The following is a 15,738-nucleotide window of genomic DNA, read 5'->3' as shown; positions in this document are numbered from 1 at the left end:
GAAATCTCTCCATCCCTGTCTTCTCTGGACTGTGCACTTGTCTTCCATTTTAAGCAGCTTGTTTTGGGGGGCCCCTCTTTCTGTAGCTCCTGAGAGATCTCTGAGCCATACACATCAGTCACTCCAGACTCAGAACTGGACTCATATTTTATATCATTGGAAATATTTTGTGGAATAATTCTGAACAGATGGTGTAGAATCCATACCAGTGATTGTTTTATGTGATTGTTTTCTTATCCTATGAGGTGTGTTGTTTTCCCTTCCAGCTATTGTGGAGGGCAGTTTTCTGTCATTTTTTTTTCTTTATTAACACTATCCAAAGTAGTACATTGTTGGTGAACTAAATAACAATATACAATAAATAACAATATACTATAAGTTATGGTAGAAGGATGGACTATTCAAGAAATGATGATATGGTATATCACTCTTTGGAGAAAATTGTTAAACATCTTATCTCATGTCATTTACAAAAGCAAAACATATTTCTTTCAGATGTTAGAAAAGTCAAAGAAAATATTTTATAATTTTTTACTGGAGGAATCCTGAATGAAAACCCCAGTAGCTTTCTGCACATAATTTAAATTTTAAAACTTCAGGGATTTCTGGGTGACTCAGTCGGTTGAGCATCTGACTTTGGCTTGGGTCATGATCTCATGGTTTGGGAGTTTAAGCCCTGCATAGAACTGACAACTCAGAGCCTGGGACCTGCTTCAGATCCTATGTCTCCCTCTCTCTCTGCCCCTCCCCTTCTCACACATTGTCTCTCTCTCTCTCTCAAATATAAATAAACAAAAAAATTTTAATTTTAAAACTTCAGAAGAAAACAAAGCCAGATTTGGGGGGGACAAGGCAAACTTGGGAAAACCACTGGCAGCATATATGGTGAAGGGAAGGTTAATAGATTTAAAAACGAGGACTTTTACAAAACAGTAAGGTATAGCTTACCATCTCCCATACAAATAAATAGGCAATGTTGCAGAGGAAAAATATGATTAATAAATACATTAAAGTGCCAAATGTACAACGAACTTTACAATGTTAAAATGTGGCAGTATTTTGTATATCAAGTGGGCAAATGTTAGAAGGATAAGAAATACCTGATAACAATTAGAGTATGGGAAATGGACCACTCTAGAGAAAGTAGAGCTTTCTCACATATATCTCATGAGAATACAACTTAGTATCAGTTTTCTGAGGGGAATTAAAAAATTTTTTTACAAAGTTTAAACATACATGTCATTTCTAGTAAGGAATCCAAAAAAAAAAAAAGAAGAAGAAGAGTCAGACAAGGAAGCAAACAGTCCAAGGACATTTATTGTATAATTCTTAATTATTACTTGGAATAACCTAGGATCAGTGTGGAATAAATTAATAAAATTATGCTCTAACCCCATAAAGGAATGTTTTGATGCCATTAAAAAGCACAAACAAGGGGTGCCTGCAGCTCAGGCAATTAAGCGTCCAACTCTTGATTTCAGCTCAGGTCATGATCAGGAGATCACGGACATGGACTTGTAGCCTGCTTAAGATTCTCTCTCTCCCTCTCCCTCTGCCCCTTCCCTGCTTAAGCTCTCTCTCTTTTTCTCTTAAGAAAAGAAAAAGCACTAACGAGTTCTGTATAAATTGATATATGCCTCCATACATAGATATATTTCTACATCCTTTTACAAAGTGTAATTTTATGTATAATAGACAATATGTATGTGGTAGGGGTGGAGAATTTGCTTTGTAATTTATCTTTATCATTTTAATATATGAAATGAAATAAAAATATTAAAATAGAGATTTCAATAAATAGATAGATAGATATTAACCATACATATCTCTACTTTTACCTGTGCATTGAAGTTAGGTCTGTCTTGTTTGCTTGTTTTATTTCAGGGGAATATCTTTTGAGTATATATCTCTGCTACATTTTTCTACCTAAAGAAATGAAATTGTGGCTGCGTTGGTATGTTTCAGGGACTACATCTCAAAGTGATTAAATTATCTTAGAAATTACATCTTAATGTTGTTAAGCATTTAAGTTTTGTCTTTTTCGGCAGATCTTTAAGTTTCTCGAACTCTTTCCCTCTAATATTAGTTATGTGTTGTATTCAGGAGCTATGGAAGCTAGCAACAGTCACTTCTCAATCTTTTATTTGTATTTTATTTCTACTCTTTAGGTCTCCTCTTGAAAAGTGAAAACAGCAACAGTGGGGATGTTCAGTCCATCACCTGCTTTGAGAGACTTAACTTCCTAGCAGGGCTGGAAGGAGCACTTCTCCTGAAGGGAATGCCACTGAGGCTGCTCCTTAGAGGCAGGGAGATGCATTCCTAAATACACCTCCAGGAACACCCATAGATGCTAATGCGGAGGCCAAGGCCCCTGGAGCTTGGATGTCACCCTGCGAAAAAGGAGCAGAATCCCTAAATTTTCTGGATTCTGTTTCTTTGTTCCTGGTGGGCTGTGAGACTCTAAGCAAGATTTAAGAGGTTGCAAAACCCAAGGGGCTCCTGGGTGGTTCAGTTGGCTAAGCTTCTGACTCTTGGTTTTGGCTCAGGTCATGATCTCAAAGTTTCTTGAGTTCTGCCCTCTCCCCCGCCCCCCCTGTCTCCGTCCCTCTCAAAATAAATAAATAAACTTAAAATAAAAGAGTATTACAGAAAAAAACACTTGCACTGTAGCACACCTGTGTAGCTAAGATTTGTACGTGTCACCATGTATATTTTATGTCCCCTCCCCTCCCACACACTGATCTCTGCCTCCAACTGCTTGGCAAGTCATCTTTACCCTGCGTTCATTCCTTCTGTATTCATGCTCCTCCCCATATAGCGCCTGTCCTACAGCAACTCAACAGCACGGTCCCTGCTGACTGTTTGCCTGCCCGTCTGCACACCTTAGTGCACATTGTCCTCTCTGACTTCATATCCTCCTGTTTTTTTAAAAAAATTTTTAACGCATATTTATTTTTCAGAGAGAAAGAGCATGCATGTGATCGGGGGATGGGCAGAGAGAGAGGGAGACACAGAATCTGAAGCAGGCTCCAGGCTCTGAGCTGTCAGCACAGAGACCAACGTGGGGCTTGAACCCACAAACTGAGGCCATGACCTAAGCTGAAGTCGGTCACCTAACTGACTGAGCCACCCTATTAAAGTCTTTAATTAATTAATTAATTAATTAATCAATGTTTTTAAACTTGATTTACTTCGAGAGAGAGTGTGCACATGTGCAAGGGCAAGCGGGTAAGGAGCAGAGAGAGGGAGAGAGAGAATCTTCGGCAGGCTTCACGCTGTCAGCATAGAGCTGGAAGTGGGCTGGATCTCACCCAGTGAAATCGTGACCTGAACCAAAATCAAGAGTTGGACGCTTAACCGACTAATGCACCAAGTGTCCTGATCGTTAAAGCCTTTATAACAAATAACTGACAACCTTGAATTTTGAAGTTCGCATAAGTACCTTTCAAAATTGAATGTGAAATAAAAATATTTTTTTAATGAACAAAACCTGAGCATCTTCACTGACAGCAAACCCACACACACACAAAAAAAAAACCCAAAGGAGTTTTCAAGGCAGAAAAAAAAAAAACGAATCCCAGAGGAAACACTATAGTGTGGGAAGTCATGAAGTGTGCCACAGAGTGTCAATATCAGAAAAATAAAATGAATACTGAAAGTAAAAATAAATGTCTTAAAATAAATGGCAGCATTATCAATAAAGTAGCCAAGACAAATGGAGGTAAAGTATATATTGCAATTCCTGGCAAACATGTGCATTGCCCTGAATTGGTAAAATTATTAATTTATTGGAGAATTTAATTTATCAGGTATATATATTAGAACTCTAGGATTCCAAGAGAACAATATAAGTAAGTCCTATTTATACTTTTATGGGAGAAAAAGAGTGAATAATAAAAAAAAATCCAAAATGAGTCCAGAATAATAAAAGAAAGAAAAAATGTAAAGAAGGAAAAAAATATTTAGTTGATTTAAACCTAATCAATAGAATTGTAGAATAGATTATAGAATAGAACAACCTTATAATCCAGTAATCACACTTCTGAGTATTTTCCCAAAAGGTACAAAAACACTAATTCACAGGGATACATGGATCCCTATGTTTATTGCAACATTATTTACAATAGCCAAATAAAGGAAGCAGCCCAAGTGTCCATCGATAAATGAATGAATAAAGAAAATATGGTATAGACACACACACAAATATCACATGTACACACAATGGAATATTATTCAGCTATAGAAAGAATGAAATCTTGCCATTTGCAACAACATGGATAGAACTAGAGTGTAATGTTAAGCAAAGTAAGCCAGTCAGAGAAAGACAAATACCATATGATTTCACTCATATGTGGAATTTAAGAAGCAAAAAAAAAAAAGAAAATTGTGCAGGGGAAAAAGGAGAGAGACAAGTCAAGAAACAGACTCTTAATTATAGAGAACAAACTGATGTTCTTTCTAAATAACAGAAGAGAGGTGGGTGGGAGCATGAGGGGGGAACTAGGTGATGGGGATTAAGGAGTACACTTGTGTTGAGTTCCTGGGTGACATATAGAACTGTTGAATCACTATATTGTACATGTGAAACTAATATGACACTATATGTCAACTATATCGAAATAAAATATATTTTATAAAATAAAATAAAATTTAATCCAAAAAATGTGTCAAATAGAACTGAAATGAAGGGCACAACATGATGATAAGACAGAACCTAGTAAGTGTATTTCATTATGACCCATAGATTCGGTTTTGGCAGAAAAGGGAAACTGATTAGCTATGCAATTAACACTGGATGAAACACTTATTTCAGAGATGAAGACTTATTCTTTGTAGTAAGACTGGAAGGTGCTCTCTGTCTCATGCACAATGCAATTAAAATACTCGATGCTGTTCTAGCTTTAGTTTTGGGGCAGTCAGATATCAAGATTTCAAAACTAGGGCATCATATCTTTGGGGCAGGAATGAATATATAAAAAAAACTTGCTATTTTTTTCTAATTTCTGGAATAATGTAAATCAACAGTATCTACTAGCACATCATTTCTGTTATTTCACAAATGCTATGAGGTGGTAAACCTTTCCTGAAATAGTGTATTATTTCTGACTCTACTGTGCTTATGAGAAATTCTCTTATCTCTCCTTTGTCTTTATTCGATTTTACAAATGATTAAAGGCACCCTAGATTGTTTAGTATCATGTTACCCACAACTCTTTGGTTCCAGCACTGAATATCATCAATTTCTTTTGATGCTAGTGGTTTCAGTATAGCGGTGTTTTCTCATCCTGTTCCATAAGCTATAGAATCCTCCTGCTGCCTCATTTTAAGAATAAGGAGGCTAAAACCAAAGTGTTTAAGAAATCTGGTGACTATCATAAAGCTTCTGGATTCAAACAAGCACTTTCAGCATCGAGTTTAAAAAATTTACACTTGCCTTTTATTTGTAGCTTTTCAAAATTAGACAAATCGTCTAATTTTACCATTTCTTTTTCTAGATCAACATATTATTCTATTTTTATGTTATTAAAAACTTTCATTATAAAGAAACCTGCTACTTCCCTCATTATTTTCTTCTGTGAACTTATTCTGGTTGTGTGGGGTCTCTGCTGTTAGCCTTTGCATCACTGAACCTTTATTAAGTGCTTCTGGCATGCAACACGTGGGTTCTTGTCGGAGGCCGCGCCGGCTCCGACAGGTCCAGGGGTCCCTGAAGGATGGACTGTGTCGGCGAAAGAGAGTGAGAGAGCCCCGAGATCCTTTCTGATCACCAGGCAGGCATCTCTGTCCTGTCGGTTTTGGTGTCTTTATTTATAGATCAAATGTTAACATGGCATCAGGAAATGGAATTTTTACAAAGGATAGCTCTTTGTGATAAGGTGTTTTTGGAAATGTATAGAAACAGGTTTTACAGAAGTCTTCTTGCAGAACTGCCCCAATTATAGTGAGGTTGAGTAACTAAGAAAATAACAAGGTGTTCACATTTTAATAACGCTAAGATTAAGTCATAGGTTTGTAGATACTCTTATCCATCCTCATCACAGCTGCCAGGGTAAGGGAAGGTGTTTGTGGAATGTAGTCCTTAGGGAAGGGATGCTATACATCACAGTCAGCAAAGGTGTATGTACTAACTTATCTTCTGCCCTTATCTGTTCCTTCTCTCTAAGTGAGGCTCTTTGTCTCTTGGCAAGACTTGTTTTTCTAGTTATATTCTTTATTTCACTTGAGAGCCATCCATACCTTTAAAGAGTTTAGCTTATTTCCAATACATAGAACAGCCTCTTCGAGTGCATTTACCTTTGTGTCTACTTTTATGATTTCTTTAATAGCTAGGGCAGGAGAGACATTTTTGGTTAGTTGATTTACATGTTGAGCTGTACGAACATCTTGGACTAACGCAACGGTAGAAACAGAACTGTACATGTAAAGGTCAATCTTTTATGACTAGGGGTCATTAGCTTGTTCATAGCTCAAGGGAAAGCATGGAGGGAAACAGGACCTTCTGGAGACACGATGTCTGTTCCCATAATCAAAAGAATTTCCCACAATAAGTTCCTTCACAAGGTGCAATCATCATACCAGGGCCAGAATAAGGGGACAAGTCACTCCCGATATTGATCAACAAGGTACCCTAGGGGTCATGCTCAAGCAGACATAATTGAGTGGGGGTGGATATCGGTCGTCATCTGATTGGCAAGAGACAGTGCAAACTTGCTTTAACCTCACCAGGAGTTTTCTCGACTAGTGGGCTCAGAATGGCTCCCAAAGGCTTTGGAATTGGAAATGTAACAATAAAGCCAATTTCAACCTAATAAGGATTTATCAAAATCATGTAACCCTCATTCTGTGCATAGGATCTTTTACCTGCATTGACTCAATCTTCCCAACAACCCTGTAAGGGGCAAATATTATTACTTCTAATTCTTAAGTGGGGATCCTGAGGCCATAAAGAGGTCAGTAGGAGGCCAAGGTGGCATATTTATTAGACAATAGAACCTTATTCTATTGGTCTTATTCTATTGACTCTCAGGCAGTCACAGAGTAAGTGCATCAACCACCCACTATTAGCCCTCACAGAGGAGGCTGTGGCCCCCTCTGTACATTCAGGTCATTGGGAGGGATTTGGAACACAGGACTTTCCTGCCACCAGGGGAAAGTATGAGCATCATAAAGAAAAATGCAAAGTTCTTTGGGGAGATGGGGACACCGGAGGGAGTAATTGATTTGCTATGGTGTAACATTTAATCTATAGTTTTTCATTCATTTATACTTCTTTTTAAAAAAAATTTTTTTTAATGATAATTTATTTTTGAGACAGAGACAGAGCGCAAGTGGGGGAGGGGCAGAGAGAGAGGGAGATACAGAATCTGAAGCAGGCTCCAGGCTCTGAGCTGTCAGCACAGAACCTGATGCAGGGCTTGAACCCACAAACCGCAAGATCATGACCTGAGCCAAAGTTGGAGGCTCAACCAACTGAGCCACCCAGACGCCCCTCATCTATGCTTCTTCATTCTGAAAATAGTATTTTACTGTACAAGGCTTTCCCTCTCTCTCTCTCTGGTCTCTTGATGATATTTTAGAGATGGCTGTGTCCACTCAATGGAGCTGGAGGGGTGGGGCTCGGCACCTACTTTAAGATCTGTGTCTGTTGCCTTAAAAAATGTAACACTCTTAATTTGTTTTGATCCTGTTGATTGTGGTAGCGTTTTCTAAACCTGTTGCAAATTGGGCCTTGAAAGTTGTGGGGGACAGGTGAAAAAGGGAAGAATATAAATCCTAACTGAATATCCTAAGAATTAGCTTGGATAGAATCATCAGAAATTAGGCCCAGTAGAAAACTGGAGGATGTCTAGCTCTTTGTTTTATAAACTAATGTATGCAGATCTGGGGTTCTGTCCAGGTTCCTCCTGGAACAAACTTCAGGCCTTCTACCCATTTCTGCTTGGACCACAGTAAGGCTTTCACCCTGTCTCTCTATCTCTGTCTCTGTCTCCATCTCTTCTCTCTCTGTCTTTCTCTTTTTTGGGCATAATATTCCTTTCTCCTTAAGCTACCTTCTGCTGGAAAACATCAGAAAACCCCAGCTATTGTTCTACTCCATCCTCATTTCATTTTTCCCCATACATATTATATTAAAATTCTATAAATATTGAAGTAGCATGTTTGCTTTACTGTGTTTGAAGAAACCTCTTTATCTACACCTGCCTAAGTGCTTCCTGCATCACGAGCTACTGTCTTTTTCCTTTTTACTACTTTTCACAATTTGTATTCATCTATCCATTTATTTGTTTACTTGCTTAAGGTTTGTCTCCCGCTCAAGATTACAAGCTTCATGAGGGTAGGGATTGTGTGGACCCAGCTTTTTTGTTCATTTCTTTGTTATATTGTTTTGTACCCAACTCCTGGCACTCAACAAACATATATTGAATTGATTAATGAATGAATGACTAAATCTCAGAATTTGGAGGGAGATATAAAGTTATTTCTTTATCCTAAGTGGTGAGTATCATGTATGTATTTTTTAGCATAAATAGGCAGGTCACTGAGACCTTCTTAATAGGTCTTCCCATTGGTCACTGAGATCTTCTCATTAGGCAAGTCATTGAGACATTTACCTTTCAGAGGACACTTGTCAGTGTCTGGAGACATTTTTGGTTGATGCACTTGGGGAAATTTTACTGACATCTACCAGAATCTAGTAGCATGGATGTTGTTAAATCCCATTCAATGTTCAGGACAGATCCCCACATCAGAGTTATATGATCTCAGACATCAACAGTGCTGAATTTGAGACAGCCTGGCCTAGATTGTTGCCCTTGTAAACAATTATTATTATTTTACAAAACCAGATTCTCAAAAATAGTAGAAAAAACAGTAGAAAGAATCTAATTTTTGTGGATTAGGAAGCAGATGGCCAGATGGATTAATAATAATACCTGTGGCACTCTATAACTTGAAAAGCAAGTTCACACATGTGTAGGTCACAGTCCTGCAGTGGCAAGAGTCTTGAATCTTCGAGAAGTCTGAGTAGTGTCTTCCCTTCCTCTGCAGACTTCAGCATTGCAGGGTTGCAAAATTACTAAGGAATTGTGTTCCCATTTTCCAACTTTATGCTCATTATTCCTTATTTGAATTCATTCAGGATTGGAAACAGAAATTCTATCAGAACACCAAACGTGTGTAGTCAGAGGGTTCACTGCCCATTTCTCATGTGGACAGAGAGATATCACGGATGTGTTTCCAGTGATGTCTGAGAAGAGAACTGATCTCCTTTCTACCAGCACTGACACTCATAGTACCTCAGAAGTGCTGGTGTGTCTAAACACCATGCTGTTTTTTAATGGTTGTGTGTGATGTATTTCACCAACCTCAAGCTGTCCTTCATGTAGGTTACCTTTTCTATTTGTTGGTAGCCAGTGCAGATATAAAAATGACGCCTAACAAGAGAGAAAGAGCCAAGTAATAACTCTCCCTATTTACACCATATTGTGTCTCTGTACAAAAATCCGATGAGGTGACCACATCAGGACCAAGAACAGGGGAAAGATTCAAGTCTACGAAAAAAGAAATCTTTGGGGCGCCTGGGTGGCTTAGTCGGTTAAGCGTCCGACTTTCGCTTGGGTCATGATCTCGCGGTTCGTGGGTTCGAGCCCCGCGTCGGGCTCTGTGCTGACTGCCAGCTCAGAGCCTGGAGCCTGTTTCAGAGTCTGCGTCTCCCTCTCTCTCTGACCCACCCCTGTTCACGCTATCTCTCTCTCTCTCCTAGAAATTAAAAAAAAAAAAAATTAAAAAAAAAGAAAAAAAAGAAATCTTTGGCCCAAGAAACTTAATGGCTAAGCTAATTTAATGTTAAGAGTTGTTTTGTAGAATGCCTTTCCTGATCATCACTGTTGAAAAAAGTCTCCCAAGTTCACACGTTATACTATAGGGATTCCATGCAGGGATTTTCCCACTGATGGCATTTATTTATGTGGAAGAACTGCATGTCTTAGTGATGCAGGTCAGCTAACGTAGAGATAAAGAGGAGGTGATCCTTCATCTCCACAGTTCCATCCCATATCAGCAGCTGTGGCAAAGAGGAACACTAGAGGTAAAAAGAAAAACACATTTTTTATGAAAAAAAGGGACTTTTATCAAAGTAAAGGAATCAAGCATTACTTAGTTGAAATTAACACCTACTAATCTTGTACAACATAATTTTTAAAATATTTATTTATTTTGAGAGAAAGAGAGAGCATGAGCAAGCATGAGTGGGGAAATAGCAGAGAGAGGGGGAGAGACAAGGAACCCCAAGCAGGGGACGCAGGGCTCGAGCTCGGGAAATGCCAGACAACGACCTGATGAAATCAAGAGTTGGACGCTCAACCAAATGAGTCACCCAGGCATCCCTACAATATAATTGTGTTCAATTTTATTTTGTTGTATAGAAAGTATTTATAATAATAAAGGGAAAGTGGAAACATTAGAAATAATATCTGATAATTTCTTCAGGCATCCTGGTATAATTATGTTTTCCTCCCCAGGAGTATTTAAAAAGCAGAATCTTATACTCTGTGTGAAAATCAAGGACAAAGTTCTCCACATGCACCATGAGCACCAACTCATCCCCCTCTACGGCTGAGCAGCTCTGTTACCAGAACGTGACCAGATCCTGCGTGAAAGCTTCCTATTCACCTGGACCCAGGCTCATTCTCTACATGGTGTTTGGCTCTGTGGCTCCGCTGGCTGTTTTTGGAAACCTCCTGGTGGTGATTTCAATCCTGCATTTCAAGCAGCTGCACTCTCCAACCAATTTCCTCATCGCCTCTCTGGCCTGTGCTGACTTTCTGGTGGGGGTGACCGTCATGCCCTTCAGCATGGTCAGGTCTGTGGAGAGCTGCTGGTACTTTGGAGCCAGATTTTGTAGCCTGCACAGTTGCTTTGATGTGGCGTTTTGTTACTCGTCTCTCTTCCATCTGTGCTTCATCTCCATCGACAGGTACATCGCTGTGACTGAGCCTCTGGTCTATCCTACCAAGTTCACGGTGTCTGCGTCAGGGATATGCATCGGCATCTCCTGGATCTTGCCTCTTGTATACAGTGGTGCCGTGTTCTTCACAGGTGCCTATGATGATGGGCTGGAGGAGTTATCTAGTGCCCTCAACTGTGTAGGAGGCTGTCAGACAGTTGTAAATCAAAACTGGGTATTGATAGATTTTCTATCCTTCTTTATACCTACCCTTGTTATGATAATTCTCTATAGCAATATTTTTCTTGTGGCTAGACAACAGGCCAAAAAGATGGAAAATACTGGGGGCAAAATAGAATTGTCATCAGCTAGTTACAAATCCAGAGTAGCCAAGAGAGAGAGAAAAGCAGTGAAAACCCTGGGTATCACTGTGGTAACATTTATGATTTCATGGTTACCATACAGTATTGACTCACTAATTGATGCTTATATGGGTTTCATAACCCCTGCCTACATTTATGAGATTTGTTGTTGGTGTGCTTATTATAATTCAGCCATGAATCCTTTAATTTATGCTTTATTTTACCCATGGTTCAGGAAAGCCATAAAAATTATTGTGAGTGGGTGGGTTTTCCAGGTCAGTTCAGCCACCATGAATTTGTTCCCTGAACAAATGTAAGCAATTGGACTGAGGAAATTAGAGAAACCTTTACAATTTCCAAAGGAAATGAGTTTGTAAAAATCAAATAAGACTATTAATGAGGAGAAAACCATTTGCTCTTCAAATTTAACAGGATAAATCAATGTTTTCCAGTATTAACTGTGTGCTTCCTGTCGTTTCTCAAAAAAATATTTGTATAACTAGTAAATGTCAAACCCCTATTTGTTAAGTGCTACAGAGCTCACCATCCCTCATTTCCTGCACATACTTCCTTCCCTCCCTTTTGCTCTTGTATTTTATTGATTATTCCCTTCATAGCCTAAAAACACCTTTTTAAACATTGTCTTCTTTCCTCTTTTCCTTAGAAAGTTTTCTACTCACTCCCAACTTGTTAAAAAATTTCTCTGAGGTTAGCTTTCACAGGGTTGTTGTCCTGTTTGTTTTTGGCTATGCTTTGCTTGTTTTCCCAAAGGAAAATTGGGGGCAGAAGTGAAATCTATTTTGTTGGCTGTCTGCATGGTACCTGTGCTTGGAATTTGCTTCAGCGGCTCCTGGATTCTCTTGTATACAGTAGGTGCCCATGAGGATGGGATGGAGGAATTAGTAAGTGCCTTCTGTTCTGTACATGGTTGCCACCTTGTTATAAATCAATTCTGGATGTTGATAGAATTTCTATTATTTTTCACATCTAGCTTTCCTAATATTGCATCTAGTAATATTTTTCTTGTGGCTAGAAAACATACTAAAGAGGCTGAAAATATTAGTACAAAATAGAATCACTGTCAGGGACTTGCAAGGCTAAGATGGCTAAGAGAGAGAGAAAAGCAGCTCAGGCCCTGGGTGTCACAGGGTAGCACTTTTGGTTGCATGTTAACCACATGCAATTGATTCATTCACTGATTCTTTTAAGGGTTTATGGCACCTTCATATGTTATGAGATAGTTTATTGGTTTGGTTATTGTAACTCTGCCCTAAAGTCTTTGATATATGCTTTATATATGAAGAGAGCAGGAAAACTTATTATAAGTGGTCAAATAATAAAAGACTGTTCATCGACCACAAATTGAATTTCTAAATTGACCTAAATTAATAATTTGAAAAAAAGACATTGATGTGGTGACATATTGAAAATTTCCTAATGATTATAATGCAAATTATAGTACATGAAAATGTCATTTTAGATGATGGAAGAGAAATGGTACCTCAATTTCAGTAGCATAACCTCTAGGCTTTTGCTTTCTTGGTGAAGTGAACATCTTTAAGCATTTGATAGAACTGTATTTACTAAATAATGGTTGGCACAAGGCTCCTTAAATCTGTGCCCTTTCCTGCTTTGTCAGTTGCTTTTTTCCTCTTCCAGGACTCACGTTCCTTTCTCACTTTTCTTTCACTGTCAAAGATTTCCTGGTCCCATGTTCCCTGTTAATGGCTTGTATTTCCTGCCTTTTACTGGACTAGGTTAACTTTGCTTTCATTTGAGTGGCTTGTTTCTTGCAGCAGTGGGGGGAGGGAAGGGGAGGTGGAGGAGAGATAATTTTCTGGAGCTTCTAAGACATCTCTCAACCATATACATGAGCTATTTCAAACACAGGACAAGACTCATATTTTATATTTCGGGAGCATATAATGTACATGTGGGAATAATCATGAGCAAATGGCACAATTTCTTGAATAGTGATTATCTCTTGACATGATAGTTTTCTTATCACATGAGGTTTGTTGTTCGATCTTCAATCATGATGGAGGAAATTTTCTGTCATTTTTTTTCTATTAAACACTATCCAAAGTCTATATATTGTCCATGTTTATGGGAAAAGGATGGGATATTCAAGAAATGTTGATGTTGGGATACCTAGGTGGCTCAGTCAGTTAAGCATCTGTCCTTAGCTCAGGTCATGATCTCACAGTTGGTGGGTTCAAGCCCTGAGTTGGGCCCTGTGCTGACAGCTCAGAGCCTGGAGCCTGCTTCAGATTCTCTCTCCCTCTCTCTCTGCCCCCTCCCCCACTTGTGCTCTGTCTGTATGTCTCTCTCTCAAGAATAAATGGACATTAAAAAAAAATATATATATATATATAAAAGAAATGTTGATGTAGTATTTAACTTTCTGGAAAAATATTGTTCAGCATTCTGCTTCATGTATTTCATAAAATCAAAACTGACTTCTTTCAGATTTATGAAAATTAAAGAAAATAAAGCATTTATGATTTTTCATTGGTGAAATCATAACAGAAAACCCACAGGGATTCATATACTAATTTAAGGTTTTTTAAATTTTAAAAGAAAGCAAAGTCATGTTAAGGAAAAAAAGATAACATTAAAAAAACTATTGGCAGTGTACATGATAAAGAAGAGTTAATAGCTTTAAAAACAGAAAAGTGTTTTATAAAACAGGAAGACATAGTCAAATATTACACTGAACATGTCAATAGGCCATTTTGTAGAGGGAAAATACAAATGACTAATGAATGCATTCAAATTCCAAATATACAAATAAATAAACATACGAATAAAATGTGTTAGAGTTTCATATATCACATTGGCAAATATTAGAAGGATCCATAAAACCCAATGTGAATTAGAGTGTAGGAAATTATGCATCTTCATAAAAGTTGAACATGCTTCTATACATCTCGGAAAAATGCACTTTAATTTCTTCTCTCTGAAGTAATTAAAATATGTATATTAAATTTAAATCATACATGTCACTTAAACCTGTAGCTCCATTTCTAGAAAGTAATTCTAAGAGCCAGGCAAGGAAACCGGCATGACCAGGACATTCTTTGTAGAAGTCTTGACATGGAAAGACAAGCACAATATATTTTTTGATTAAACTCAAAACAAAAGCAAAACACACTGGTCCAGATTATAAAACAGTAGATGTAACACAGCCCCCATATATGTATATTTCTATATATACAGAGGTAGGAAGCACATATTTCCATATGCTTTCACAAAGTCTAACTTTATGGACAGTGTGTGTAGGGGGAGTTTCTTTTCATTTATCTTTATCATTTTAGTGTTTGTGAGGAAATAAATATATTAAATTGATATTCTAACTTGTATCTCTGTTCTTATCTGAACATTGAAATTATGTTTGTCTGCTTGCTTCCTTGCTTTATTTTAGGAGAATCTTTTGAAAACACATATGTGCTAGATTTTTTCTTAACCTTATGACATGAACTAAATTGCAGCTGCATTGGTAAATTTTAGGACTACATTTTTTTTTAATTGCTGCAGCTTCTTTAAACATCCATTTCATATACTGTAATGTATTAGCAGTTAGGTTTGGGCCACATTACAAAAAAAATGTTAACTTCTATAAGTGGGCTAATAGACATTTAAATTTTCTTCTTGGATGGTTTCCATGGTGAGCAAGTGTGGCTCTTATAGTTGATTCCTGATGAGTTTTATAACAGTGAAGCTACTGAGATCATTGGGTCCCACATAATCTGTTAACCATCACACTGTTATGCTCTTTAAAAGTTTTTTAGTGTTTGAACCATGGGGAAAGGGTGTTTGTAAATCAGATTAGCCTACTTTTGCAGAGGGAAAAATAAAGGTTCGGAAGAGCCCGAGAGTTGAGGGGATCCATGGATAGACGCCCAAGATGCCAGCTGTTCTGGCTTGTCCCCACACCTCAATCTTTGCACCTAACAGTGGGAAGGAAGAAAGTTCTGGAAACTCAAGTGGCATGGCATCCCTTAAACATTGAAAAGGTTTTTCCTTCTCCCTTCAATGTCCCAGCTGGTGACACTGATCCAAAAAAATGTTGTTTAAATAATAGCTCCTAAATCCTTATGGTGAAGCAACACATTTCCCTTCAAACTGTAAGTAATGAGATGGAAGAGGCCCTAGGAAGCACCAGCGAGCTCATCAGTAGCAGTCCCCTGGGCAAGTGGCTGCTGCTAGGTCTGTCCCGAGGTAATTCTCTCTCTTCCAAGCATGGACGCCCTGCTCTCAGTAGATGGGGGCCTTCCCACCCATACTGCTTGGTTTTGTTCCTGGTTTTGGTTTTGTTTTTTAGTAAACTTATTTTGGAATAATTTTAGGTTTACAGAAAAGTTACAAAACTAGTACAAGATTTCTGAATACCCTGCACTCTGTCTCCTCATTGTTAACATCTTACCATAG

General features: G+C 38.1%; 1 protein-coding gene across 1 annotated transcript; it reads left to right on the top strand.

The window, feature by feature from the left end:
- The first annotated feature begins 10,586 nt into the window (after positions 1-10,586).
- On the top strand, positions 10,587-11,624 carry LOC120237242 (trace amine-associated receptor 6-like). Its single transcript, XM_039240442.1, has one exon. The coding sequence runs from the start codon at positions 10,587-10,589 to the stop codon at positions 11,622-11,624; it is 1,038 nt and encodes a 345-aa protein (XP_039096373.1).
- Positions 11,625-15,738: the final 4,114 nt, after the last annotated feature.

This window comes from Hyaena hyaena, unplaced genomic scaffold (assembly GCF_003009895.1).
Source record: "Hyaena hyaena isolate Hyena2069 unplaced genomic scaffold, ASM300989v1 scaffold_178, whole genome shotgun sequence".
In the NCBI taxonomy this organism is placed as follows: Eukaryota; Metazoa; Chordata; class Mammalia; order Carnivora; family Hyaenidae; genus Hyaena; species Hyaena hyaena.
This window is presented reverse-complemented; position numbering and strand designations above follow the sequence as displayed.

Bases quoted from the DNA above. Each gene is read 5' to 3' on its own strand.
- LOC120237242 (XM_039240442.1), top strand. From the start codon at position 10,587: ATGAGCACCAACTCATCCCCCTCTACGGCTGAGCAGCTCTGTTACCAG.